The sequence below is a fragment of the Phragmites australis genome, chromosome 2, assembly GCF_958298935.1.
Source record: "Phragmites australis chromosome 2, lpPhrAust1.1, whole genome shotgun sequence".
Taxonomy (NCBI): Eukaryota; Viridiplantae; Streptophyta; class Magnoliopsida; order Poales; family Poaceae; genus Phragmites; species Phragmites australis.
Window position 1 is genome coordinate 42,624,232 of NC_084922.1, and position 25,292 is coordinate 42,649,523.

At 42.3% G+C, this 25,292-nt stretch overlaps 3 protein-coding genes across 10 annotated transcripts; all 3 read left to right on the plus strand.

The window, feature by feature from the left end:
• Window positions 1-3,915: 3,915 nt before the first annotated feature.
• On the plus strand, window positions 3,916-8,516 carry LOC133909013 (uncharacterized). Of its 2 annotated transcripts, none has more exons than XM_062351274.1 (5): window positions 3,916-4,198; window positions 4,285-4,380; window positions 5,391-5,511; window positions 6,437-7,534; window positions 7,825-8,516. In XM_062351274.1, exons 2-5 carry the CDS (start codon window positions 4,334-4,336, stop codon window positions 8,239-8,241), a joined length of 1,683 nt encoding a protein of 560 aa, XP_062207258.1. In that variant the 5' UTR covers window positions 3,916-4,198; window positions 4,285-4,333; the 3' UTR covers window positions 8,242-8,516. The 2 variants fall into 2 exon arrangements, with proteins under 2 accessions (XP_062207258.1, XP_062207257.1); XM_062351273.1 differs by having other exon boundaries at window positions 3,916-4,192.
• A 1,102-nt stretch (window positions 8,517-9,618) lies between these two features.
• On the plus strand, window positions 9,619-15,596 carry LOC133909014 (probable inactive receptor kinase At5g58300). Of its 2 annotated transcripts, XM_062351276.1 has the most exons (4): window positions 9,619-9,961; window positions 11,887-11,980; window positions 12,062-13,238; window positions 14,683-15,596. In XM_062351276.1, the coding sequence occupies exons 2-4, from the start codon at window positions 11,966-11,968 to the stop codon at window positions 15,312-15,314; spliced, it is 1,824 nt and encodes a 607-aa protein (XP_062207260.1). In that variant the 5' UTR covers window positions 9,619-9,961; window positions 11,887-11,965; the 3' UTR covers window positions 15,315-15,596. The 2 variants fall into 2 exon arrangements, with proteins under 2 accessions (XP_062207260.1, XP_062207259.1); XM_062351275.1 differs by having other exon boundaries at window positions 11,887-13,238.
• A 2,723-nt stretch (window positions 15,597-18,319) lies between these two features.
• LOC133909015 (ubiquitin-conjugating enzyme E2-17 kDa-like) lies at window positions 18,320-22,413 on the plus strand. Of its 6 annotated transcripts, none has more exons than XM_062351277.1 (5): window positions 18,320-18,461; window positions 19,104-19,182; window positions 19,820-19,947; window positions 20,387-20,491; window positions 22,017-22,413. In XM_062351277.1, exons 2-5 carry the CDS (start codon window positions 19,113-19,115, stop codon window positions 22,158-22,160), a joined length of 447 nt encoding a protein of 148 aa, XP_062207261.1. In that variant the 5' UTR covers window positions 18,320-18,461; window positions 19,104-19,112; the 3' UTR covers window positions 22,161-22,413. The 6 variants fall into 6 exon arrangements, with proteins under 6 accessions (XP_062207261.1, XP_062207264.1, XP_062207263.1 ...); XM_062351280.1 differs by having other exon boundaries at window positions 18,321-18,461; window positions 19,101-19,182; XM_062351279.1 differs by having other exon boundaries at window positions 18,371-18,586; window positions 19,101-19,182.
• The last annotated feature ends 2,879 nt before the right edge of the window (window positions 22,414-25,292 follow it).

Consider the following 25,292-nt stretch of genomic DNA (forward strand, 5'->3'; position numbering starts at 1 on the left):
TGGCACGAGAATACAATCGAGCATGAGTACCGTGGCTTTCGGCGAAGATCGAACAGGACAGCTTTAGGTACCTAAAAGAAACGGCAAGCCAAGTGCTAGTAGTTTACATATGTAGTACAAGACTTGTGCATCTGGTATTAACAGTAACAGCTGAGAGATTGGGATCTTGGGAGAACAGAGACCAAATCCGGCCCAATCCAAAGTCCAAACATTCGAACAGGCTTCTAGAATGACAAGTATCTGGCGGAATTCTTGATCCGCGACTGCAAAGCAATGATCCGTTTCTAGACTAGGCCACAACGTGTCCTCAGTTCGTGGGGTATGCATGGCATGCTTCTAACATTATTTGTCATCAGCTTTTTGCTATAGTAATTTTGATTTTATGTTTTTTTAAAGTTATAGATATATAAAACTTTCGTATAATTAGATTTATCGTGAAATTACTTTATTAGTATGTATACTTTTAAGTATTCATAATTTTTTTTAAAAAACGTAAAGTCAAAATTGCTATCAGCAAATTGGTGACGAGTGAACGAAAATAGAGGTAGTAACTTAGATTGTCGCTAACGATCCGTGCACTGAAGCCGTATCACCTGGTTCCTGGAAAACTCTGGAACCCCCTGCATCATCAGTTCATCAACCACGTAGGATATACATATCACAGTAGAATACTGTGAGTGAAGCTGAAGTGAGCTTACTCTCCCTGTTCCTGCCATTGGATTCGGAAGAGAGCCATGAATGATAGCCCGCGATATTTTGGCAATCAGCCTCCCCCAACCCAATACCTGCATGATACAGAATTCTACTGAAGAACTAATCGCGTTCAAATCCACAAGCACTGCATTTGCAATTGCCTGAAATTACTAAGGCTGGTCCGTTGTTGCACCGCAAAGTAGTATTCAGAACTCCCCAACAAAGCTCATGCTGTAACCATCGTGAAGAAGTTTGGGCTGATGAATTGCATTTCTTTTAAGGAATCGTATGCTTCGAGACTTGGAGCATGTCGGCCTGTCTGCCAACCTAATCCGCCCGTTGATCCAAAATATGGATCGTGAATAATAGTCGCGATCCAAAATAGTCTTTCTACAAACTTTGTAAACCTAACTCGCCCGTTGGATCAAGATGAGCGGATTAGATTTCGTTGCTGCATGCATCGTGCATGCACCTACACGGAAATAAATTCTATAGATATTACTATGAAAAATCTCCACGAGACTCTAATATAGCTATCATCTGATTCAATAGTTATGTTGAAGAGTAGAAGAAGGAAAGAGATATATATCGTTTCGTAGAAAAAAAAAATTCGTAGAATCATATACTATAGAGTTTACTTTTCACCTACACAGCAAGATCAGTAGGACGGACCAACCTGCACTGTCGCCATAAGGGGCGAAGCGCAAGTGGCATGTGCCGCTGCGATTGTGCTATGCCCTACCGTAACAGTCCCACTGCTTGCTTTCTTTCATCCATCGCAACATTCACGAGAGGCGACTGACGCTAGTAAATGAAACTATGAAAGTTGGTTCGCCTGGCCGGCCCTTATCAATAACGCGGGCGGTGGGTCTTCTGCCGGGCACCCAGCGCGCGATCGATCAAAGTTCCCGGGCTCTCGTAACGCGGCAGCTGCGCCGACCGCCGCCGCCCAACCAACCGTGTCCGTGCGCACCAGCCTTCCCGCCGCGCGGCGGCGTGCCTGCTGACTCGCGAGTGGACGCGGACACCTGGGCACTGCATCATCTGCATGGATTTATGGCTAAGTATCTGAGCGCACGTACTGTCCTGAGACTGGCTTCAGGTGCGTGCGCGTACTGATCGAGTTATCAGCTGACACGATCCATTCGTGGCGTGCGTACGTACGGTCATGCGTGATGCTTAAGTTTGCAGGTCATGTGATTAATTACGGTATTGTACTGTGGCCTTCTGGCGTGCATGTCCGGGTTCAATTGGCCAATGCTATTGAACAGACGGAGTACTATCTGTTCTTAAATGGCCGCTGCTACAGGTACTACTGGATCCTACGATCCAGCCATCCGAACAGTATTGCGTTGGTCGGCCGGTCCAGTCGTCGTATAGCTTTTCTGTCGTTAAATAGACGTCGTTTTAAATATATGTAGTTAAACTTTAACCATTAATATATATAAAATTGTTAGAATTTGATACATGTAAATGGATTTGTCATGAAAATATCTCTATATGATTATTTGTTTAAAAAATTGTTTTAGAAAATAATTATAAAAGATAATGTAAAAATATGTGTATTAGAGACTATATCGATATCATAAATGATAAGTAAAAAGAAACAGATATAATATCTATGATGTGAAAATACAATATTTTATATGATTCATTGGCACCATTTTGGTCTATATTAAGAGAACCACAAGTTATTTTTTTTATCTCTTTTCTTTTAAAAAACACCTCATCGATTGTAGATTTAATGGTAAGATGCAATGTTCCACACGAATAATATCACTTAATTGCTATCGACTCAGATCAAGTTTGAAATACATAATGCGGGACCATAAAAGTAACTTGAAATGAGTTTGGAAAGCCCCTTGTGGACCAGATTTAACAATTCGTTGAAAGATTGGTATTTTTCGACCTTATCGAACCCTGGTAGCAGTGTGTATCGCCAAAAAATTGGCTTTATTTGGTTTTCGATGTTAAGACCCTATCTCAACGCTTGTAACACAAAAGCACCACTAAATTGGTAGGTAAGCACTTTCTCACTGGGATAGCAACTGTTTCATGACTAGAACATAATCCTTTTACTCTTTATCCTTTTCCAAAATTTTAATTTGAATTTGGTTTGAATGATTTCGATTGAAAAAAATTCTGAAAACCACCAAAATCGGCTATACAGGTTTTATCGGGGGGGGGGGGTGTTTTTTCCGAAAGAGAACGTAGGTTGGAGATAGATAATAATTAGCGCAGCAGGCTGAGCAATGTGACTACTAGCATCATCCAGTAACAACTGATCACCAAAGCTGACACGGTGACACCTGATAAAGAATCGCTGGCCTACTTGGTCTCCGGAAAAAAAAAAGGAATCGCTCCGCCTTCTCGGACCAGCGATCAAGTACGTTAATATCCCGCCCAGTTTTTACCAGAGCGAGCATCTCACCACTCCACGACGCGTGGCCCCTTTTGCTGTTATCGGTAATTGCCCAGCAACTGACATGTGGGCCCACAGGTAAACCTTCCCCACCTGTCATCGTGCGACCCACCCATTGAACCCCAACGCCACGCCTCTACGTTCGCCGACTTCCAGAGTTCCAGTCTTACCGCACAAGTGCCTGTTTGGCAGACCTTCCGGCATACGAATTTATAAAGATGATTATTTCTAATTTTATAAATTTGTGGAGTTATAATGTACACTGAGAATGTTTAAATAATTTTTTATTTTTATTTTATCTAAAAATAGAAATTTAAATTATTTTATCATAGTCTATAAATTACAAAAACACTTTCATCATATTTTATCTCCGGCAAATATGATGTAAAAATACTACCTCCGATTATAAATATTTGTCACTTTAATTTTCACTTTTTTCGATATATGACTTTACCTATTGTTATTTACTATAATATAATTATAATATCTAATAAAAATATAATATTATGAAAGTGTTTTTAAAAATAAACTTATACATATAAGTTTTATATTTCTAAATTAAATATTTTAAAAACTATTACCAGTTAAAGTTTTAAAATTTTAATTTTAATGATAAGTATTTGTGATCGAAGGAGTATTTTATTACGGAGTAATTTATTACCGGCCCTTCTACTCCCACCATCCCGTGGCACGAACATTCAACCCACTGACAACTGGGACCAGACGTTTCTGTGTCCAAATGTACTAAAATAACTCTCACTGGCGCCCAGTACTTACCGCCCCGCGATTCGAAAAATCAAGCGAAGGATCAAAGGGGAAAAAAATTACAGCGCGGAGCAAAGCACACGCATCCATCTTTGCCCCCACGTCTCCCGTCGCAGTCGCCTCCTCTTCCCCCGCGGTCTCAAACCCGCGCACACGCGCCGCTCACCGCCGCGAGCGGAGACCAGGAGGCACAGAACCGAGAACCCGCAGCTTCGCGTCGGCGCGGGGCGAGGACCGAGCAATCCGGATCCCTCACGGCCCGTGCGATCTCCGGCGGCCGCACGACGAATCCCCTCTAGCCGCGTCGCCGGGGTAAGTGTGAGTGCTGGGTAGTAACGGCAGCTGCTGGGTTCTATCGTTCGCGTTTGAGTTCACGACTGGAAGTTTTGTTTCCCCTTTTGCAGTTGCGGGTGTCGATCTAGCGGCAGTTTTTGTTCTGCGGCAGGGGTTGAGATGGATGACTTGCTGGACACGGAGATCGGGAAGAACGACTACGACTGGTGATTGACTAATTACCCTCGTTTCGTGGTGAACGGATTTTCTAAATTTGGGCATGATTTTGTGCTGCATGCAATTGGTTAATCATTTTAAACGTTGCTCTAAGCTTAGTGAAAATAAGTGGCAATGCAATGTTCACAAACGATTTTAAGCGTTGGCCTAGTCCTCCTGGAGGAGTTTGTACTTATTGTCCTTGTTTTTCATGAAATCAGGGGTGCTGCCCAAATCAAGTTTGGGGTTTCGGGTTGTGATGGGTGTGATTGTTTCGGGGCATTGGACAAGGTTGGCCTGGTAGGGACCTTGTTTGAATTTGAGAGTTAGTTGCGTTGAGAGAAAAAATAAGTATGCAACTTGATGGTTGGTCTGTGGGCTCCTTCGTATAAGAGCAAAGCTCTGGACATCATGTATTCATGTATATAAGGGCAACGCTCTGAACATCATGTATTCATGTATATATCCTTTTCTTAGAAATGGAAAAAATATAAATCAAATGAAAAGAATAGGATATCCTACTTTAGAATGTCTTCGAGTTAGCTCATTTCAGAATGATTTCTGTAGAATAAGATCACATTGCCCAGAAGTTATTTTGGGAAATTGGAAGTTACACTGACCAAACTTATGAATTTTAAACAAATATCAACCATTTCAATACAAGTTTAGTTGAAATACTTATTGCTTTCATGCAACCACCCCACCATTTTGGTTGCACTTAAGTAACACAATATAAAATCCTTACCGTTGTAACGCTTCCTAATACTGAGGTGAGATAAATATCTAGTTATACGATAAGGTTGATTTGGATGCCATTTCCATGAAATTGCTCAAAATTGGATTGTTGTGTTGTTGCCTTGTTGGTCAAAGTGAGGAGTTGAGTACCATTTGTGCTTGTGCCTCATCTTTTCAAGGCTCAATATCTCTGATATTTGTTTTGTGTGCGGGCATGTGGCATGTGTGCACGTGTTATTGCTTATCTTCTTCCGATCTTATGTAACATTTGTAATGCGTTCTTCAGGCTTCTGACTCCCCCTGGAACACCCCGTGTTCCTGCATTAGATGCTGCTGAGAAGGTCCCATCCTCAACCGTGACTAAACACAATGTTACCAGATCATCCTCAACAACTAGAGCATCAAGGGTTCATACTATTTCTATTAATTGTTCATATATTTTTGCATGCAATGTGTTTCTTTTTTCCTTTTGTATAAGCAGCTCAATATATTTTGTGCAGACTAGATGAGTATACGTTTCGTGGCATATTATCAGTATCAGTGGCATTTGAGTTCACTTGGGCCATATTGATGGATTGCTTCATTGCTTTCATAAGAAATAACAAAGTATCGTTGCATGCATCAGATTAACTTGTGGTTTCAATTACATTATCTCTTGTTTGATATGTTTGTTACATGCCTGTGAACGACCATGTATCCATGCTTTTTGAAATCTACAACTGCAAAGCTAGGAATTTCAACCACTGGTTTCAGAGTTTCTGCTTTAATAACCAATATATTTAAGAGTAATTTTTGCATACCTATACTACCTAAAAAAACCTAGCTGTAAGAAGTTGCTGGAATCATTTTGATTTTCTGAACAGTCTTAAATTGTATGCACAAGAATGATAAGCATTTGATCATCTGGACAGTCTGTCAAATTCATGGATGTTAAAACATGGAGATTGGATTAACTAGGCTCATCTTAATTTGGGGCATGAGATAGTTCTTACTGTATTTTCAGCAATCCTATCTTGATGGTTTGTCAATATTGTCGGCAAAGCTTTACCTAAGATATAATGGTTATTATTTGATACCCCTATTTGAAAACCTTCACAATATTGCACATGCATCTCATATGTTAGACATTAGATCATTGTCTACATCATGCAGAAGTATATTTTCATCTACAGGATACAGCACGCTGTAATTTATTTTTGAGAACGAAAATCAAGTATCGTGTAGTTTGGAATTGCCGGTGATAGAATTGCATATTGAAACTTGCCCTCAGCTACTCATGTTGTGGTGGATCATGATTATAACTAACATAACTGTATGACATGCTTATTGCAGCTTGCCACTTCTGAACCAGAGAATGGGCATTCCACATTTCCCACTAGACCAGCACGAAGTAACTCTGTCTCCCGCCCTTCAATTCAATCTACTCTCATGTCCAGCAACAGCAGGTCCAGTGCAAGCATTTCCTCTGTCAGTTCAAGACCTACAACCCCGAGCAAGCGGACTGCCACTCTTACTGTATCAAAGCCATCAGTTCCATCTTCACGTCCAGTGCCAACACGGTCCTCTACACCAGTCAAAACCTGTCCGTCTACACCAGTCAAAACCCGTCCGTCTACTCCAGTGAAAAATCGTCCTTCTTTGTCCAGCTCTATGGCCAACTCAGCTGCTCCCAAGACCACATCTACACAAAGCTCAAGATCATCGACTCCAACCTCTCGGTCTCGAATCATGTCCAGTTCATCTTCAAATACAACTAGTGCAGTGAGCCGTCCTAGCTCATCCTCTGGTAAAATTTCTGCAGTAAGTCGTACAACCTCTTCGTCAAGTACAATTCCTTCAACGAGCCGTCCTAGCTCTCGGTCATCCACACCTACTCGTCAGCCTGCCATGCGTTCGTCAGCACCATCTGTTGGTCGCTCACCTTCTGTTGGACGGATTTCTGGCAGGAATAACTTGGCATCTAATGGCAGACCCTTAGCCAGTAGTGGTCGGAATTCAGCACCTTCGTCAGCGCCATCATCCCGCCCAAGTTCCCCAAATACACGGCCACGAGCTCCAGTTCGCCCACTAGATATTCCAGATTTCCCAAGTGAGACTCCACCAAACTTACGGACTAAGCTGCCAGAACGACCACACTCTGCTGGTAGAGTACGACCAGGAATGTCTGCGGGGGTCAGGTCAACCCCGAATGCTGAACAAGTTTCCTCAGCTCCTGTAAAAAAGATGTCCGTGCCTGCTATCACTAGAAGTAAGTTCTCTGATATGCCATCAAAGGCATCTTCTCTTACCAATGGACACCAAAATAGGCAGAGCGGGAGATCTGTTTTGGAGGGCCAACCTGCTAGAAGCTCGCGGTCTGTCACAACCGCAGACAATGGATTCGGTAGGACAATATCGAGGAAGTCACTCGACATGGCAGTCAGGCACATGGTATGTTTAAAATGGAAAACATGAATGCTTTAGAAGAATCTGGTATGTCTTGTAAGTTTCGATATTGTAGGCCCGAACCTAGTGTACCACTTGATGTAGTTTCAAAACAAAATGAGAAAACTAATCGGTAAGTTTTACCTCTTGGATCTGCACTTAGCAAAGTTCTCTATTGTTATTTCAACTTGAAATTTTCTTTAGTTGGCACTTCTTTAGATGGGCTATTGTGATTTTATAAGTAGCATAGTCTTTTTATTTCTTATAAGAAACTGAATGACTCTTGTTTATAATAGGACATTCGTCAAAATTTGGGTGGTATCCGTGGTGCATCTCTATTTCCCCATAGCATTCGCTCTACAACTGCCAAGGGCCGACCAGCTAGAGTGTCAAACCCAGGCCATTCCATCTCAAATGGTGACCGACACTACACAGATAATGGCAGCAGCAACGGGCACTTCTCTGGAGATTCTAGCGGTGCTCTTTCACAAAATAGTGGGAGCTCAATCGGTTCTTCAGATAGGGAAAGCATTGGAACTAAAGAGGTTCTGAGTGAACTGGATATATATGCCAATTCACGATATGAGGCGATGCTGCTGAGGGAGGACACAAAGAACACGAACTGGTTGCACAGTGTGGATGACAAGTCCGACCAGAGCCCAGTGTTCGATCACAGGTTCGAGCCGCTCCCTGAGCCATTTGGTCCGCTATGAACTGCTTACTGGCCGTAAAGATTTCGTTCATTGCTCTGTTCTGCCCTAGTTATTTGCAAGCTGTATGCTGTTATCTGTTTCTGTTTGGTCTCCCACTTCCCCCATCTTTTCATAGACCTGCTAAAACAGAAAGATCGTGGGGTTTGCACCTTGTACTCCTTAATTAGCTTGAGTCTCGATTTTGAGTGATTTTGTGCTGAATATCCAATGTACGGCAACACTATGTACTCCATTACAACCTTAACTATCATCATGATGACGTTTTAAAGTTTCAACCGTGCACCGTACGGTAATGTGAACTGTAAAACCACCTTGGTCCCAGCTCCCATGCGTTGATTTCTAATTTAAATTATGAAGGAAGCTGGTCGTGTTACACTAACATGTTCGAGTTTTAAACCGAACTGACATGCTTGTCTGGGACAATCTTGCTCAAAATCAAGTCAAGTCCGCTAGTGGTCCTAGTGCAATTCAAGTGGAATATCGAGCAGCTGTGATTGTTTTTCAACCACTTTGTGATGCACAATAATTCTAGGTGAAATAACTTGAGCTAGAACGGGTCCCTAAATATACAATTATTTTATTTTCCCAAGGTAAAGTTTTGCCTGGAGGTTCTCCTCCTTGGAGTTTACCTGCCTGTCCGTTGTCAACCCTTTGCTACGCTTGAAGTGTTCTAATGTTTATGTTATCATTTGCTTCATTTTTTTTTCTTGTATGGGTCTGTTCCAACGTGTTGTCTGTTTCGAGCCTGTGGAATAAGGTTCTTGTTTTACATTGGCTTGCCAATCGATTTCATCCAGGCAATTGAAAAGACAGGAGCGGCAAAGTTAGATGCGAACATAAATTTCTTTCCGAGTCCCTACATGCTACTGGCAAATTGATTAATAGATTTAGCCATGCATGGTACTGTACTACTGTAGCCCGTAGTAGGATGGCTATTTAACTACCAATCGTACTACGAGATGCAACCTTTCCGTCGACATGTTGCGTTAGGGATGATCTCGTTAAATATCAAAACGTGCTGGAGCGTTATCTGAAGAATCGGCATATTCATACACAAAAGACTACACATAAAGAATCGATAATAGAAGCTACACATAAAGAAAAAGGAATGTTAAAAGTCAACTAGCTGCAGAAATTTGTTTCAAATTTTCATATTAATTTGTGATAGAATGACTTCCTTTTTATGGCACAAGTTTGCTGTGCATTAATATGAGTGGTACTCTATTTGTTCACGTCACCGCATCTGCTGCATCAGCGGCAGGTTGCAGTTGTCGTCGACGTCGATCGGTCACCATCAGGGGCAAATCCGTCACTCGCTACCCCCCAAAACCAAACGCCCCACACGCTTCTCTTAAATGCACACCAAATTTGCACACAGCAACAGTGACGCGCAGCCCCGCACTACACTTGAGCTCTGGCTCCTCGCTCCGTCCACACCACGCACCCCGACACTCCGCACTGAGCTCAGTCGCAGTGAGCTCCCGGGTCTCCAGCGAGGCGGAGGAGGAGAGAGTGGCGGCCGGCGTGGGCTCCCGCCGAGGCTCTCCGCGGCGCCTCGGCGCAATGCTGGCCTTCCCCGGGGGCAGATCGGGCGAGTCGAGTTTCCGGCTCTCGACCGGCGTCTCCCACGCGTGATTCTTGGGGGAGGTTGGATCTTGAGGCGGAAGGCGCTGGAGGGAGAGTGGGAGACGGCCGTTTCTTGATTTTCTGCTGACCAAAGGTTTGGGACCTTCTCTGTTCTGGAGACAGCTTCCTTTTTTTTTTTCTGCAATCGTTCTCTTCGGGGCTTGAGTTTGGTGCCAAGATTGGGATTTCGGCTGGATTCAGCCCCCACTCCCCACCTTTGGAAGAGAATTTAGGCAGGGGTATATCGGTTGTTGTAGATTACTGCAATGTAGTTTGCTGTGTTCGCTCCTTTTGCAACAGATCACTGGTTGGGATTTGATAAAATGTGAGTAATTGGTTGCTGCTCCCAAATTTTTTTTTCAGGAAAAGGAAAAATTGACCTATATTTTTTCTTTTTTGCGAATTGACTTATAATTTTTTAATGCCTGAAGAGTTAGGTAGTTTGATTCCTCTACTAATTAAAGAACCACTATGCCAGGAGTACTCTTTGGACTGATTAATTGTTGTTACTTTGCTTCTTCTAGATGTGCCACTAACCCCTTTTTTATATGGGAAAAACCTTCTATTATAAATTCTGTTTGTGTGGTTGAGGCAGTGGTATCTTCACGTTACTGAGTTCACAATTGGTCGTACTACGATGCAAGATGGATTTGTGTGCCGTGCCAGGCTAGCCAATGGAGCCCATGGACATCGGCATTAATTTATCCCAGCCCCCACCTCCCCACCCGAAGTCCAAAGCTCCCCATCGTTTCTCCCCTTTGGTTTCTTGCACTGCATCAAAGAGCTTTCGCTTTGTGTCCTAGCCTTTAGTATACGTGCCATCACTTTTGGTAAGCATTTGGTTCTTCAGAACGCAATTGCATCACTGCATCAGGTGTAGACGGAAGGTTTGGTGAGCTATAATGTGGTACTGTGCGCTTGTATATTAGGGAAATCACCTCCATGCAAGGGAATCTAGCATTTATCCCCTTGGGAGACTTTGGCCAAACAGTTCTTGGCATTATCTGCCACTATTTTCTTTATAATGGTTAGTTAGTTTTAATTCTGTGTTAAGATAATGAAGTATGTGCTTTATAAAAAGGGGTCTTGTGACTGATGAATGATGGCTACTTTCTGATGTGATATGGGTGGGTTGCTTTTGTCATATGCTCCCGATTCCAGTCCCAACCGCCCGGTTTAAAAATAGGAAGATAAACTATGGCAGGGTTAGTTTCATGGTGGACTTATGGTTGAGGCTAGAGGAAAAGACAATGGGGTTCATGTGTGTGTCCTTTCAGAGAGGAGCTTACTACTAGCAATCGAGATATATGGAGTGCCCTGCACAGTATGCTCACTATGGAAGCACTTAGTTCCTGTTTTTTCCCCCCAACAAGTGTTATATTCTGAATTTCTGATCATGATAGCTCCAGTTGCCAAAGTGAATTATTCTGGATTATGCGGAGTCATAGCATAGCTAGGTACAGCTTGGGTAGCTTTCAATGCTGCCCTGAAACTCCCGAGGAAATTGTTGTATTGTCATAGCATAGCTAGGTACAGCTTGGGTACACTGTTTTGCTGTTTATTGGGGCTAAGGCTGCAACTTTTTGCAATTTTTAGTGTCAAAGTCCAGTTTGGGCCATTAGAGTTCTATTTGTGATAGAATATATACTGTCTGTTAGCTGGCCTAGGAGTTAGTATTTGAAATGATCTAAGATGAGGCCTTGATTTGGAAACTATCAGTAGATGCTTCTGGTAGACTGTTCATACAAGAAAACATCACACTCATCCATTTTGCAGTCCTCTTTTATATTTTTTAATTTTAATTGATTATTTTCTACAACATCATCAAGATAATGTGGAAGATTAGATCTCTTGAGCATATATTTTTTTATTAGGAAGTTAGTGATGAAAGGAGATCTAAGGGCAGCACTTTATGCTTCATGCTTCTTACCCTGAATGCGTTAGTTTTTTCTTATTAGGAAGATCTCTTGATTTTATGTGCCGTTTTCGCTAACCTATTATTTTTTTGTCTGCTGCTAGAGGTTAAGAGGAGTGACGTGCTGATGGGAAAGATTGTATAGTCGTGCTGAATCCAATTCTCTTCTATCAAGTCTCAACCATGCAACAACTTACAGTTATAGCTTTTGTGGCTGCTTCTTTCCTCTTTGCAAACATTCGTCATGCTAAAAGTGCTGATATAAACTCTGACAAGCAGGCTCTTCTTGCATTTGCCGCATCACTGCCTCATGGCAGGAAGCTCAATTGGAGCTTCACCACCCCTGTCTGCACTTCTTGGGTGGGGGTTACATGCACACCAGATAAGAGCCGTGTACAAACACTACGCCTACCTGCTGTAGGACTCTTCGGTCCAATACCCTCGGACACCCTTGGAAAGCTTGATGCCCTGGAGGTATTGAGCCTTAGGTCCAATCGCCTTACTGTTGACCTCCCTCCTGATGTAGGATCGATTCCTGCCCTCCACTCCCTTTACCTTCAGCATAATAACCTATCTGGAATCATACCAACTTCCCTCTCTTCCAGTTTAACATTCCTAGACCTGTCGTACAACACTTTCGATGGAGAAATCCCATTAAAAGTGCAAAATCTCTCTCAACTTATTGCATTGCTTCTCCAGAACAATTCACTTTCTGGACCCATCCCTGACCTCCAACTCCCCAAATTGAGACACTTAAATTTGAGCAACAATAACCTCAGTGGGCCCATCCCGCCTTCCCTGCAAAAATTCCCAGCAAGTTCCTTCTTGGGGAATGCTTTTCTGTGTGGGTTTCCATTGGAACCATGTTCTGGAACTGCACCTTCTCCTTCTCCACCATCACCCAGCAAGACCAAGAAGAGCTTCTGGAAAAAGATCAGCAGGGGTGTGATGATTGCAATTGCTGCTGGAGGAGGGGTATTGTTGCTTATTTTAATTCTCTTGCTCTTGATATGTATTTTCAAGAGAAAGAAACACACTGAACCTACCACAGCTTCATCCAAAGGAAAAGCTGTTGCGGCTGGTAGGGCAGAAAACCCTAAGGAAGACTACAGCAGTGGTGTTCAGGAAGCAGAGAGGAATAAGTTGGTTTTCTTTGAGGGCAGTTCATATAATTTTGACTTGGAGGATTTGCTGAGAGCTTCTGCTGAAGTTCTTGGAAAAGGAAGTTGTGGAACCACCTACAAAGCTGTTCTTGAGGATGGCATCACAGTTGTGGTCAAGAGATTGAAGGAAGTGGTGGTGGGCAAGAAAGACTTCGAACAGCAGATGGAGATAATTGGCAGGGTTGGCCAACACCAAAATGTTGCTCCATTGCGCGCTTACTACTACTCCAAGGACGAGAAGCTATTTGTGTATGACTATGTCCAGTCTGGCAGCCTTGCTGCTGTTTTGCACGGTATGTTCTTTGTTTTGCGTCTTTGAACCATTGATAATCTTATTACCAGTTAGCACTTATTTCTCTTCTAACCTGTTCGACACATTTGTCAGTGTTGAAGCCAGGACATTGTCTAATTCACGCCTGACTAATATGCACTAGTTCAAGGTCATTAAAAGCTTTAAAAGGAAAGAAATCCCGAAATCAAAACTACAGATTCAATTTGACTGTTACATAATTAATCAGAATGCTAATATTGGGTATGGGACAACACTTACTATTTGTTATGAACCTTTGTATTCTGTCATTTTCTCTTGAAGTTTAACACTTTAATTAAAAATCTAGGTGACTTCCTCAGTATCTATCAACGAACCACTAGCAATTAGGAACTAGCTCTGTAGATATGTGAAATTATTTGGCCTTCATCATCTGCCAAACTTTTGCAACCAGATTCTTTTTTATAAGATACGATTTATAAACTTGGATACATCCTTTTGAATTGTGCTCTTCATCCTTATCACCAGGAGAAATATGCCCAAGTAGCTTGAGACAGAGCACCTCAGCACCTGATCCATCTGTTACATTTTTAGGTTTTGGATTCTGTGCTAGATATCCCACTAGTAGCTTGACGTTTAACATTTCCACTAGTTTGATTAGCGCGCCTATGCCGCACCTGTTTTTTATTTTTTGTATGGAGCACGACAAAAGAAGACTAAAAAAATTAGGTTCACAAATTTTGTATATTTCAATATTTATTTATGAAATTATTAATGTTAAACACATTTAATTAATTATAGAGAAAGCAATAGTACTTTTATGCATGCACATAGTTTTAACATGTAGGTGAAAGTAATACTAACCTAAAAAAATTTGTTTCATATTTTTTTGAGTTTTAGATATTTTTCAGCTGATTTATTAATATAACTAATATTCATTTCGACATTTTCTAGAATTTCTCCAAAAAGAAAATTACATATGTATGTATGTATACGTATACGTATGTATATACGTATATACATACATGTACATTCATATATACCCAAGGCCCGCTGCTACAGTAGCAACAGTAGCAGAGGCCCAGAGAGCTTGAGAATTCTTCCACCGTTAGTATATTGGTATTGATTTGTGTGCGAGCATGTGTGTCAAATTGATGTGTTGGCTCCTTTTTCCTTGTGAGGTTATGGAGAACTGCTATTTTTTCTTCTCTGATAGAAAGACTCAAGTAAACTTATCACCATTTGTACTAGTTATCCCCATTTCTTTCTTTTTCCTTTTCTGAAATACGGGTTTGAAAATGCATGAGTATTCAATGTAAGAATTTGAATGTGATTCAAGCATCTATCATCGTGCTTTGATGTGAGCTAGCTTACGCCAGAAGCATCAATCTTGGTTGACGAGAGTGGATAGTGTGTGTTGACTGTTGAAATGAAATGATATGGTTGTGGTTTATTGTAACTAATTTCAGGGAATAAAGCTGCTGGAAGAGATCCATTGGACTGGGAAACAAGAGTAAAGATATCTCTTGGTGTTGCTCGAGGCATTGCTCATCTTCATGCAGAGGGAGGTGGGAAGTTCATCCATGGAAACATTAAAGCATCGAACGTCCTTCTGTCACAGAACCACGACGGTTGTGTCTCCGAGTTTGGCTTGGCACAACTCATGACCGCCTCACAGACTCCCACACGGCTTGTTGGATACCGTGCACCTGAAGTCCTTGAGACTAAAAAATCAACTCAGAAGTCTGATGTCTACAGCTTCGGTGTTTTGCTCCTTGAAATGCTAACTGGAAAAGCCCCTCTCAGATCTCCAGGAGGGGAGGATTCTATCGAGCACCTTCCAAGATGGGTGCAGTCTGTGGTTCGGGAAGAATGGACCGCTGAGGTCTTCGATGTGGACTTGTTAAGGCATCCCAACATCGAGGATGAGATGGTTCAGATGCTCCAGGTTGCAATGGCATGCGTGGCCATTGTCCCCGATCAGCGGCCTAAAATGGAGGAGGTGATCAGGAGGATTACGGATATCCGGAACTCCTACTCTTCAGGGACAAGGACGCCCCTGGAGGACAGGCCGAAGGATGAGACTGTCCAAGCGCCATGAGGAAACAGGATAGTTTTTCAACGCTAGCTAGTTTGCATAGTTACCTGCTTATAGAGCTTCAACAAAGTTGATGGCCGCCTGCGTAGCGCAGTTTCTGTTGATTCGCGGTCGTTCTTCAGTAAATTCGTTGTGCATTTTTTTAACGCTAGTGATCTCATAATCCCTGCAATTGTTTCGGTTCAGTTAAATCAGTAGCTCTTCTGATTTTCATAGGGTGATGTTCTGTAATTTGACATAATTTCTGGAACGTGATTAATGAGTTAAATTCCCCTTGCCCTTTCTGTTACTCGTTTTATTAATAATAGCTGTGCTATGCGTAAATGCGGACTAGATGTCTCTTTTCTCCTGCTCATTTTTCTTAGGATTTTTGGCTCATTGCTGTTAGAAAGCTGTTGCGTTATTAGGTGGCGGGTGGCAAGTGGCAAGTAGCAACAGCTTGCTGCCTGTACCGTAGCTTTGGATATCTCGCGATCTCCAAAATATATCTTTGCTACTATCTTTTGATGTAATATATTTATAGAATATAGTAAAGATATACAACTATGAAACTATTTTTTAATAAATATATCTGTATCATTTTTAAATATCTAAACTTAATTTGTAACAATAATTTATAGCTAAAGCTTAAAAATATTAACTACGTATAACAAAAACAATACTTATTTATGATTATAAGGGGTAGTAGCTAGTCAGTTGATAGTTTGAGTGTTAGCCTTTCCGATAGTTTCCAACCACCGGAGTACATGACAGTGCGTTCTTGCTCGTCACGCCAATGAGGCAAACGAGAAGGCGGGAATGGACAGGAGAAGCGACTCGTCATGGCGGGCACACCACCTCCGTGCCCGTGGCCTGTGGGCTCAGCTCAGGACGGGCGCTGCATCTGCCGGTAGTGTCTGGCGTGCGCTGCCTCGTCCGTCCGATAGTCCTACACTACTACTGCGCACCGGACGCGCTCACCCGCCCGTGCGCACGTCGACTTGCCTATCTGCTGCTCCCAGCCGACCACTGCTTTGGCGGCGTCATCTAGTAGGGTTGACCCCAGAGTCAGGAAGCGGAAGATTGGGCGGTGGACACCTCCACATCCACGACGGCAGGGCAGGTCCGTAGGATCCGGTTTCTCTGCCTTTAGGGTAAAGATGGAGAGGTACAATTTTTATGAGGCATGCTACAGAAACTATGACTTTATCATAGTAGACTTACTATAGCATGGATACTGTTTGCGAATCACCCTGGTAAATTTACTGCAGCGCGGTTACTATAACATTACTGTAGCACTAAATTTTGTCCGTCCGTTCTAATCCAATATCTCACGTTCACCTAAAGTCATGGGTGCTGTTCCCTTGTCAAGTCAGAGGACTTCTCAGTCCGGGGCGTGCTGGGCTGGGGTTGGCAGCAGTCGTGATGGCATTGCTGTGGTGGGGTGGGCAATTTCACGTGGCGGTCGGTCGAACTCCGTGCGCATGCGCGGCAGCGAAGGGCGACGGCTTCTTTTCTTCCTGAACGGCGAGGACTTCCGGCTGTTCTTTTGAGACTTGGCCAAACCCGTTTCAAAATATTTATTCGTAACCATCATGTGGACGGACTAAGTAGAGACTAAGGCTAAAAACAATTAATAAGAATATTCATGCATGCCCTGTTAATTTGCATGCTATATTCACTAAATCTTTTACCTGATATAGCGGTGGAACATGAGATCAGCACTTATTTACTCGATATATATAAATATTTTGAACAACGAGCCCCAAGTAAATGAGGTAAATGTTTATTTCGAGATTGTACAGGGGCAAATATTGTGCCTACTCGTCGTCGTGGTGTTTAATTGCTCTCGGACCCCCGTGTGACGGGCGGAGTGGCCACGCCCAATTTCCACATCCTTATCTACATCCAGGTCAAAAGCCTCCACGAGCAAATGAGCAAGGCAAATGAGCAAGGCAATCGTCAGAAAAAGCCGCCGATGAGCTGCAGTGGCAAGCGATGGAGTGATAAAAGGACGTGTTTGGTACAGTTCTATTTTAGATTTTTTAATTTTGTTTTAGAAATTCATGATATAACAGATCTATTAGAATGCTAGGGCTAATAGTAAAAGTGTTTGGTTAGTAGGGTAATTCTAGATTTAGGAATAAGAGGTGTTTAGAGAAATTATTAATGATACTCTTGTAGTGTTACATATAAACTATTTTTTTACATATAAGTATTTATGATTATTTTAAAGCTATGTCAAACATCCCAGACATGATCAATGGATTATTGACTATAGTCGGACTTTAACTTCCTAATGATATACTACATGTTCTATTGGCGTGGACTCGACCCATAGTCGAGGGTATCTCTTTGCCAATAGGAGGAACCAAATTAATGAAAGAAAACAAATAATCTTGGACACACTTTGTGTCATTTTGAGATGTATGGTAAATGGATGCAATTTAGTCGTCTTAAGAATCTACTCTCTTAGATCTTAAATATAAGCTCGTTAGGATACCAACACGGTTTCTAATACAACATTATATATATATTCTCTAGTAAAAAAATATATGATATTTTTTATTTTTCACGGTCTTCGATGTGCAACTTTGACCATTAATTTTTTATTAGAATATAGTATAATATCTAATAAAAATATAATATTATGAAAATATTTTTAAGATAAATCTATAATTATGATTTTTATGTTTCCAAAATAAATATTTTAGAAGCTATTAACGGTTAAAATTTTAAAAGTTTGACTGGATCTTGGTCAAAGTGTCAAGTATTTATGATTGAAGGGAGTATTGTTTTAAATAGAAATAGCTATATATTATGATAGTAATTTTTATAATAAATCTAGTAACATTAATCTTATATTATCAATTTATATGATTTTTTTTATTAATGATCAAAGCTAGAAATGTTTTTTAACGGAAAGCTGGAAAGGTTTGATTTATGGCAAACCTAAGTTGATTATATTTGGAATCGGGGAGAGTATTTATGCCACTGTAAACGCGAAAATACTAGCCCACATGTCAGATGGTTTTCCCGAATTGCCCTTGAGTGACCTTGCATATTCGGTTCACCACTCACCAACCGAGGCCAAAAGAACCACCATCCCGTTCCCAACGCTGCAGGCTCCTCACCGCTCTCGGCGCCGGACGCGCCTCGATCCAGATCCAGGTGTCCTTCCGCCGCAACTGCGTCCCCCTTCCTTCTCCCGTAGGCGCCCTTGTCATTCCCGTCCCGCCTGGACTGGCGTGGATTGAAGATCCATCCCGTGCTGGAGTCGATTCCATCTTTTGTTGGTTAGGAAGCCCTGTCTTGCTTGGGGCGGGCCGATCGTTTTGTTGTGTGGAATATTCTTCTCTTCTATGTGCCGTTTCTGCGATCTATCCATCTAGTTTGTTGCGGATTTACTTGCTGCGTGCTGGAGTACTACGATCGGTTTATTTTCGGAAAATTTTGGGGTTCAACTCGACGTTCATGCCCCCCTTTAATTCTGCCCATTGGGTTTAGGAGCAGTATTCATGCTATAATACAACATAATTTTAAAATTGATAGTAGTATCGGCCTAATTGATGCCTGATAGATGGCTTTGTGCTGGTATTGAATGTGGTAAAGCTCAATATTTGGTTAGATATTGTGGATCCACTTAGGTTGAAGTGTTAGCGTCTGGATTACTTTGGATAAGTCTGTAGCCCAACCTCTCTGAGAAAAATTATAAAAGTGTCCACTGCTTTTCTTTTTTGTTTACTTATACTGCCAAGTTATGTAATCTATGCAGTGTTAGACTAAAACTTGTTTTAAACTCCTGAATAGCAGGAGCTTATCATGGCATCAAAACGTATCCTCAAGGAACTAAAGGACTTGCAAAAAGATCCTCCGACATCATGCAGTGCAGGTATGAGCTCGATTTATCAGTGGATTTATGAATGATGGCCACAGGGTTTGTATCTGAACATTGATACATTATGTGAACATTGTGGATAGTAATTGACTGGTTATCTCTGATTGGATTACAGGGTATTAGTTCATAATAGGAACCTTCTAGTATGGTATTAGAAGCTGTTATGTAATCACTTACCTCTCTCTCTCTTTTTGCTGTCAAATATTTCTGTAATTTCTGTGACCATAACTGTTCTGGAATTATTATGGGTGTGGTTCCCAGAATTCCATCTTCAGATGTTGCTCCATTGGGACATAAATTCTGCATATCTGTATTTCATGTTGTCAGTTGCTTCTAAATTCCATTGATTGTAACCACTGGTTTCTTTATATATACAAGTTTATTCAGCGTTCTTAGTCCATGAGACTATATCAATTGCCATCTTGTTGATGTCTCATGTTGTAATAGCTAATGTTGCTTTTTTTTTTCTTCTCAAAAAGAGGCATCCAGAGCAGAGCAGCTTACTTTGCTTTAATTAAATAAAAATCTAGTTTCATGAGTCATGATCAATGATTTGATCTTTGGTCTTGTTTCTTGCCCTTTGCTTGTACAAACTTTGGCATTCCTGAGATATAGGTTTCTATATATTTAGGTCCTGCTGGTGAGGATATGTTCCACTGGCAGGCAACCATCATGGGTCCACCTGATAGTCCATATGCTGGAGGTGTTTTCTTAGTGAACATTCATTTCCCCCCGGACTACCCCTTCAAGCCTCCAAAGGTTAGCAGCAGTCTTATTCACGAGCAAAATTTTGTCCTTTGTTTATCGTTACTGCAAGATGAATTGTGTCATATTGTCACTCTTCTGCAATGTGTTATGAAAAGATGTTCATGTTATGTCTCCACATGTTACATGGAAGTACCAGTGTTAAACGTATGTCCATGTATGTCCATGCGGCCATAACTTTTGATTTGTAGGATTAACTAAATCCTTTTATTTCTCTGATCCCAGAAGGAAATCATTAATAGCAATTTAGTTTATCATTCTGCTGATACTTGTTTTTTCTTTTATCTTCGATGTTACTTTCAGTGGCAGTGAATCTTGAGGTCCATGTTAAATAGGTTCAAACTTTCATTTCTGTTGTCTTTCTTTTTCTATGTTTTTCTGTATTTGAACTGTTTTCCTCTTCTATGTCTGTTCATGTTCATTAAACAATTAGGTATCTTTTAAGACGAAGGTCTTTCATCCGAACATCAATAGCAATGGAAGCATATGCCTCGATATTCTTAAGGAGCAGTGGAGCCCTGCTTTGACAATCTCTAAGGTGCTGTCCCAAAACTTCACTACTATTTTTCTTGTATGATGTACGAATAGTAAATGATTAACTTAAGGATGCCTGACAACACACTGCATTGCTTCGTATTATTGTCAAATGCTAATGTATGATGATATTGAGTGAATGTTATTGCTTATTGTGAGTCATTGCCACCTGGTAATAATCTTTGTGTAGAGATGCGTTACCGTTTATCAATACTGTAAGAGTAAATTTCGTAAAACTATACTATGATCATCAAAACTATCATAAAACTATATTTTTCCCTCCTATTTCACAAAACCACATTTACTTTGTATCATTTTATCACAAAATTACACTTTTTTTAGTTAATTATCACAAAACTACACTTTTTCCCTCCTATTTCACAAAATCACACTTACTTTGCATCACTTTATCACAAAACTACACATATGTTACTGTGAATAGATCTGGCAAGATAAACCAACACGTCATACTTACATACTTCAACCCTCACCGTTTGTTGACATGATTGACTACGCCATATCACCATTGCTTACTAAGTTAGCAGATCCTACATGCCTTTTGAGCTCCTCTTGGAATCTACCGATCCGGCGCAAGTTGAATTCTTGGGCACGAAAAATTGGCGCAGGTGGGGGTTTGCATGACACCATTTAGCCGTTCAAATGGCGTTAGTGGGGATTGACATGGCACCATTTGGGCGGCTAAATGGTGTCACGTCAACCCCCACCAACACCAATTTTTCGCACCTAGGAGTTCAACTCGCGCCAGATCGGTAGCTTCCAAGAGGAGCCCAAAGGACATGTAGGATCTGCTAACTTGGCAAGCAATTGTGACGTGGCGTAGTCGGCCACATCAGCAAATGCTGAGGGCCGAAGCCTGTAAGTATGATGCGTAGGGCAGATCTTGTCAAATCTGTTCACAGTAATATAAGTATAGTTTTATGATAAAGTGATATAAAGTAAGTGTGATTTTGTGAAATAGGAGGGAAAAAATATAGTTTTGTGATAGGTAAATCAAAAGAAGTGCACTTTTGTAATAAAATGATGCAAAGTAAGTGTGGTTTTATGAAATAGGAGGGGGAAAATGTAGTTTTGCGAAATTTACTCATATTGTAATACTTCAGAACAGATATGACATGGAAGTGGTGTTATTTCCTTTTTGTGTTGCCATCATATTATGGCAGGATATTAAGTGCAAGACTCTATTTGGTTCAAACTTTCGCAGATCCTATATATAAAAAAAATTGCAACACGTACTCGGAAAATGCCAGGCAACTAGTTATGTTTTATATAGGGTTCTGTACTAATCTTTTCTTCACCTTCAGGTCAAACAGGAACATCAAGTACCACTATAACTCTTCTCTTTAAGCTCTCGTAATCTATAGCTACCATTAATAATTTAATATCAATCCAATTACTGCATATGTTCTAATCTGTATCTTTAAAAACATATGCTCTAATGCTTAGCTGGACCACCAGCTGCTTTACTGCATAGCTACACCACTAACTGCCAATTCTTTTGTATGTGCCAGGTTTTGCTTTCTATCTGTTCCCTGCTTACCGATCCGAACCCAGACGACCCTCTTGTCCCTGAGATTGCCCACATGTACAAGACCGATAGGCCGAAGTACGAGGCAACAGCTCGCAGCTGGACGCAGAAGTATGCCATGGGATGAAGACAACCCCCATATTGGGAAATTCACTGCTTGAATGCAGATGATTATGGTGTTGTCCCGGGAAACTATTTCCGGGTCATTATGTTATTCGATTCCGTGTGGTTTGTGTGCATTCTCTGATCCGTCTAGGGTCGAGCCTTGGTCAACATCACCTATCATTACCACCGATAATGCGATGACTTATGCTTCCTGTGATAACTGTGCTAGTGTTGATGTCATTTGGTAAATGATTGAAGATGTGTCAGTTAGCCTACCTTGTGTGCAAGCGTGCCTCCAGTTTTTGCGCTTGTCCCAACTTTTTTGAGTTGATATTATGCGCGGGCGGTATATGATTGTCAGGTTGGGCACCATATTATGTGCGGGGGTGGTATATGTTTTACACACTGTGCGGCGACAATGACATCCAGAAATGTGAAACTGAATCTGCTGCCCACCACCGCGGGCGCAGCCATCACAGTTTGGCAGCCGAAGCCAGACATTCGCCGCAACAAGTTATGTTGTCTACGGCCTCCCTCCTGTACTCGCCAGTCGCAGCTAGCTACGGCGGGTAGTACACAGGAACGGTACATGGCACAGGAGCAAGATGAGCCTTGTCGCCAGCCTCCTGCCAACTTCGCTGAAGCCCTGGGTGCCGCCAACTCGCTGGCTGTGTTTGATGCTATCAGGCTGGGATTATGGAGCGCACTTGCCCTCGCTAGAGGCTCAGCGGTATCTTAGATGGAACTCCAGACTTTAATAGAATTGGTGCCTAACAGATCAACTAACAATCCTATCTCTAATTAAACTAACTAATGATCTTCTCTCCAACTAATGGATTCAACCGATCTAACTAAGCTAACAAGCTCTCTCTCTCTCTCTCTCTCTCTCTCTCTCTCTAATTAAACTTCTATCCTTCTGCCGAAGAAGCTGCAACTAATCCTCTTGTATTTGCCGGACCCGTCTTTTGCCGCCGCCTGTATGTGTGTCCGATAAAAGCGTCTACAACATTTCGGTCCTCTTGGTGAAACAACTCGTCCTCGAGTTGGAATTCAGGATATTATTGAGTAAAGCTCTCGAGGTTCTCCCACGTTGCATGCGCTACGCTGCGTCTGGTCCATTGCACCAAGACTTCACATGCGCCACTGTTGAGCCGAGAGCAAATGATATGCGTTGGCTCCGAAAAAATGCGTCCATGTTTGATGTGTGACAAGCGAACGGTGTCTTTGGGGGGTGGGGTCGCCTACAAACTTCTTTAGGAAGACCGCATGGAATACGTCATGGATACGAGTACGAGCTTACGGGGGGAGTACCAAACGATATGCAACCAGACCAATTCACTCAGCAATTTGAAAAGGTCTATATTACCTAGGAGCAAGCTTGTCGGCCTACTTATCCGTAATTGCCACCGCCGCATGATGTTGCAGCTGCAACCATACCCATTCGCCAACCATGAAATGCACATCTTGATGATTACCATCATAGGTCAATTTCATAGCATCCTGAGCAAGATGCGGTCGCTCCCAAATCTCAGTGAGAAAGTTGTCCCGATTCTGCAGCTGCTTGTCCACCGCAGCTACTCATGCCACACCCAGCTGGTAGGCAATCAACTCCGGCGGTGGGTGGCCATACACCACCTGGAAGGGAGTGGTCTTCAAGGACGTTTGAAATGAAGTGTTGAAGTAGTATAAGGCCCAAGACAACCAGTGAAGCCAACTGCGCAGTCGATCCCCCACAAGGCAACGTAGATAAACAACAAAAATCCGATTAGTTGCCTCCGATTGGCCATCCGTTTGAGGGTGGAAGGCCAAGCTGAGCTGTAGCTTGATCCCCGTGAGCTTGAACAACCCAGTCCAAAAAGAACTCATAAAAATAGGGTCACGATCGAACATGGGATGTCATGCAATCGAACGATGTGATCAAATAATGCATGGGCTACTGACATGGCCATGTATGGGTGCCCTAACGCGATGAAATAGGCATATTTGGAGAATCGGTCTACCACTGTCAACACCACCAACTTGCCGCACACCTTACAGAATCCTTCGACGAAATCCATTGAGATATCCTCTCAAACTGTACGAGGCACATCCAAAGGTTGCAGAAGTCCCATTTGATGGAGGTGTTCGATCTTGTTACATTGGCAAACTGCACAGCCTTGGACAAAGTTGCATACCAGTTTGGCCGCGTGCGGGTTGAAGAAGGACGTGCCCATACGGTGTAATGTCTTATGTACGCCTTCATGGCCAGTCCCGTGCACCACCGCCAAGATCCATGGCCACAATTGTGAAGATGTTGGCACGAATATACGCCCCTTATGGAGGAAAAATCCATCCATTAGTGCCCACACGGCTTTGGCCGTCCTTGTAGCGACCTCCTCCTCATGGGTAGCACCTCTGGAAGAGCAGCAGATTCCCGTTGAACCTCCTGAAAAAAAGCAAACTCTAGTCTTGACAACACATGCATGGAGGTCTTGTCTTCATCACGACATGAAAGGGCATCGGCTGCTACATTTTGGCATCCTGGCCGAAACTCCATAGTGAAATCATAACCGAAGAGCTTGCTGACCCACATGTATTTTGGTATCGTCGATAAGCATTGATCCAAGAGGTACTTCAAACTATAGTGATTGGTGCGGACCATGAATGGCTATGCCCAAAGATACGTCTGCTAGTGCTGCACTACCTTCACAAGACCGATGAGCTCACATTCACACGCGACCAGCTTGGCATGGCGAGGAGCCAAGACACCACTAGAGAATGTGATCAGCCCACCACCTTGATGAAGTATTGCTTCAAAGCTCGAGCCCGACGCATCACCGTCGATGACGAAAGGTTAATCAAAATTCGGCAACGGTAGAATTGGCCCTTCCGTTAGTGCACATTTGAGTGTTTCAAACGCATGGTCCGATTTGGCCATCTAGACGAAGGCCCCTTTCTTCAGTAGCTGAGTTAATGGTCGTGCTAGCACGTCATACTCTTTAATGAATTTGCAATAGTATCATGTAAGTCTGAGGAAGCCTCTGAGTGCGCGTACTGTCCCCATAATCGGCCAGACTTGAATTGCTTCTATCTTTTCCGAATCCATGGCAACGCCACCATTGGGGGTGATGTGGCCTAGGTATGCCACCCGGTGTGCATCGAACAAACACTTGGA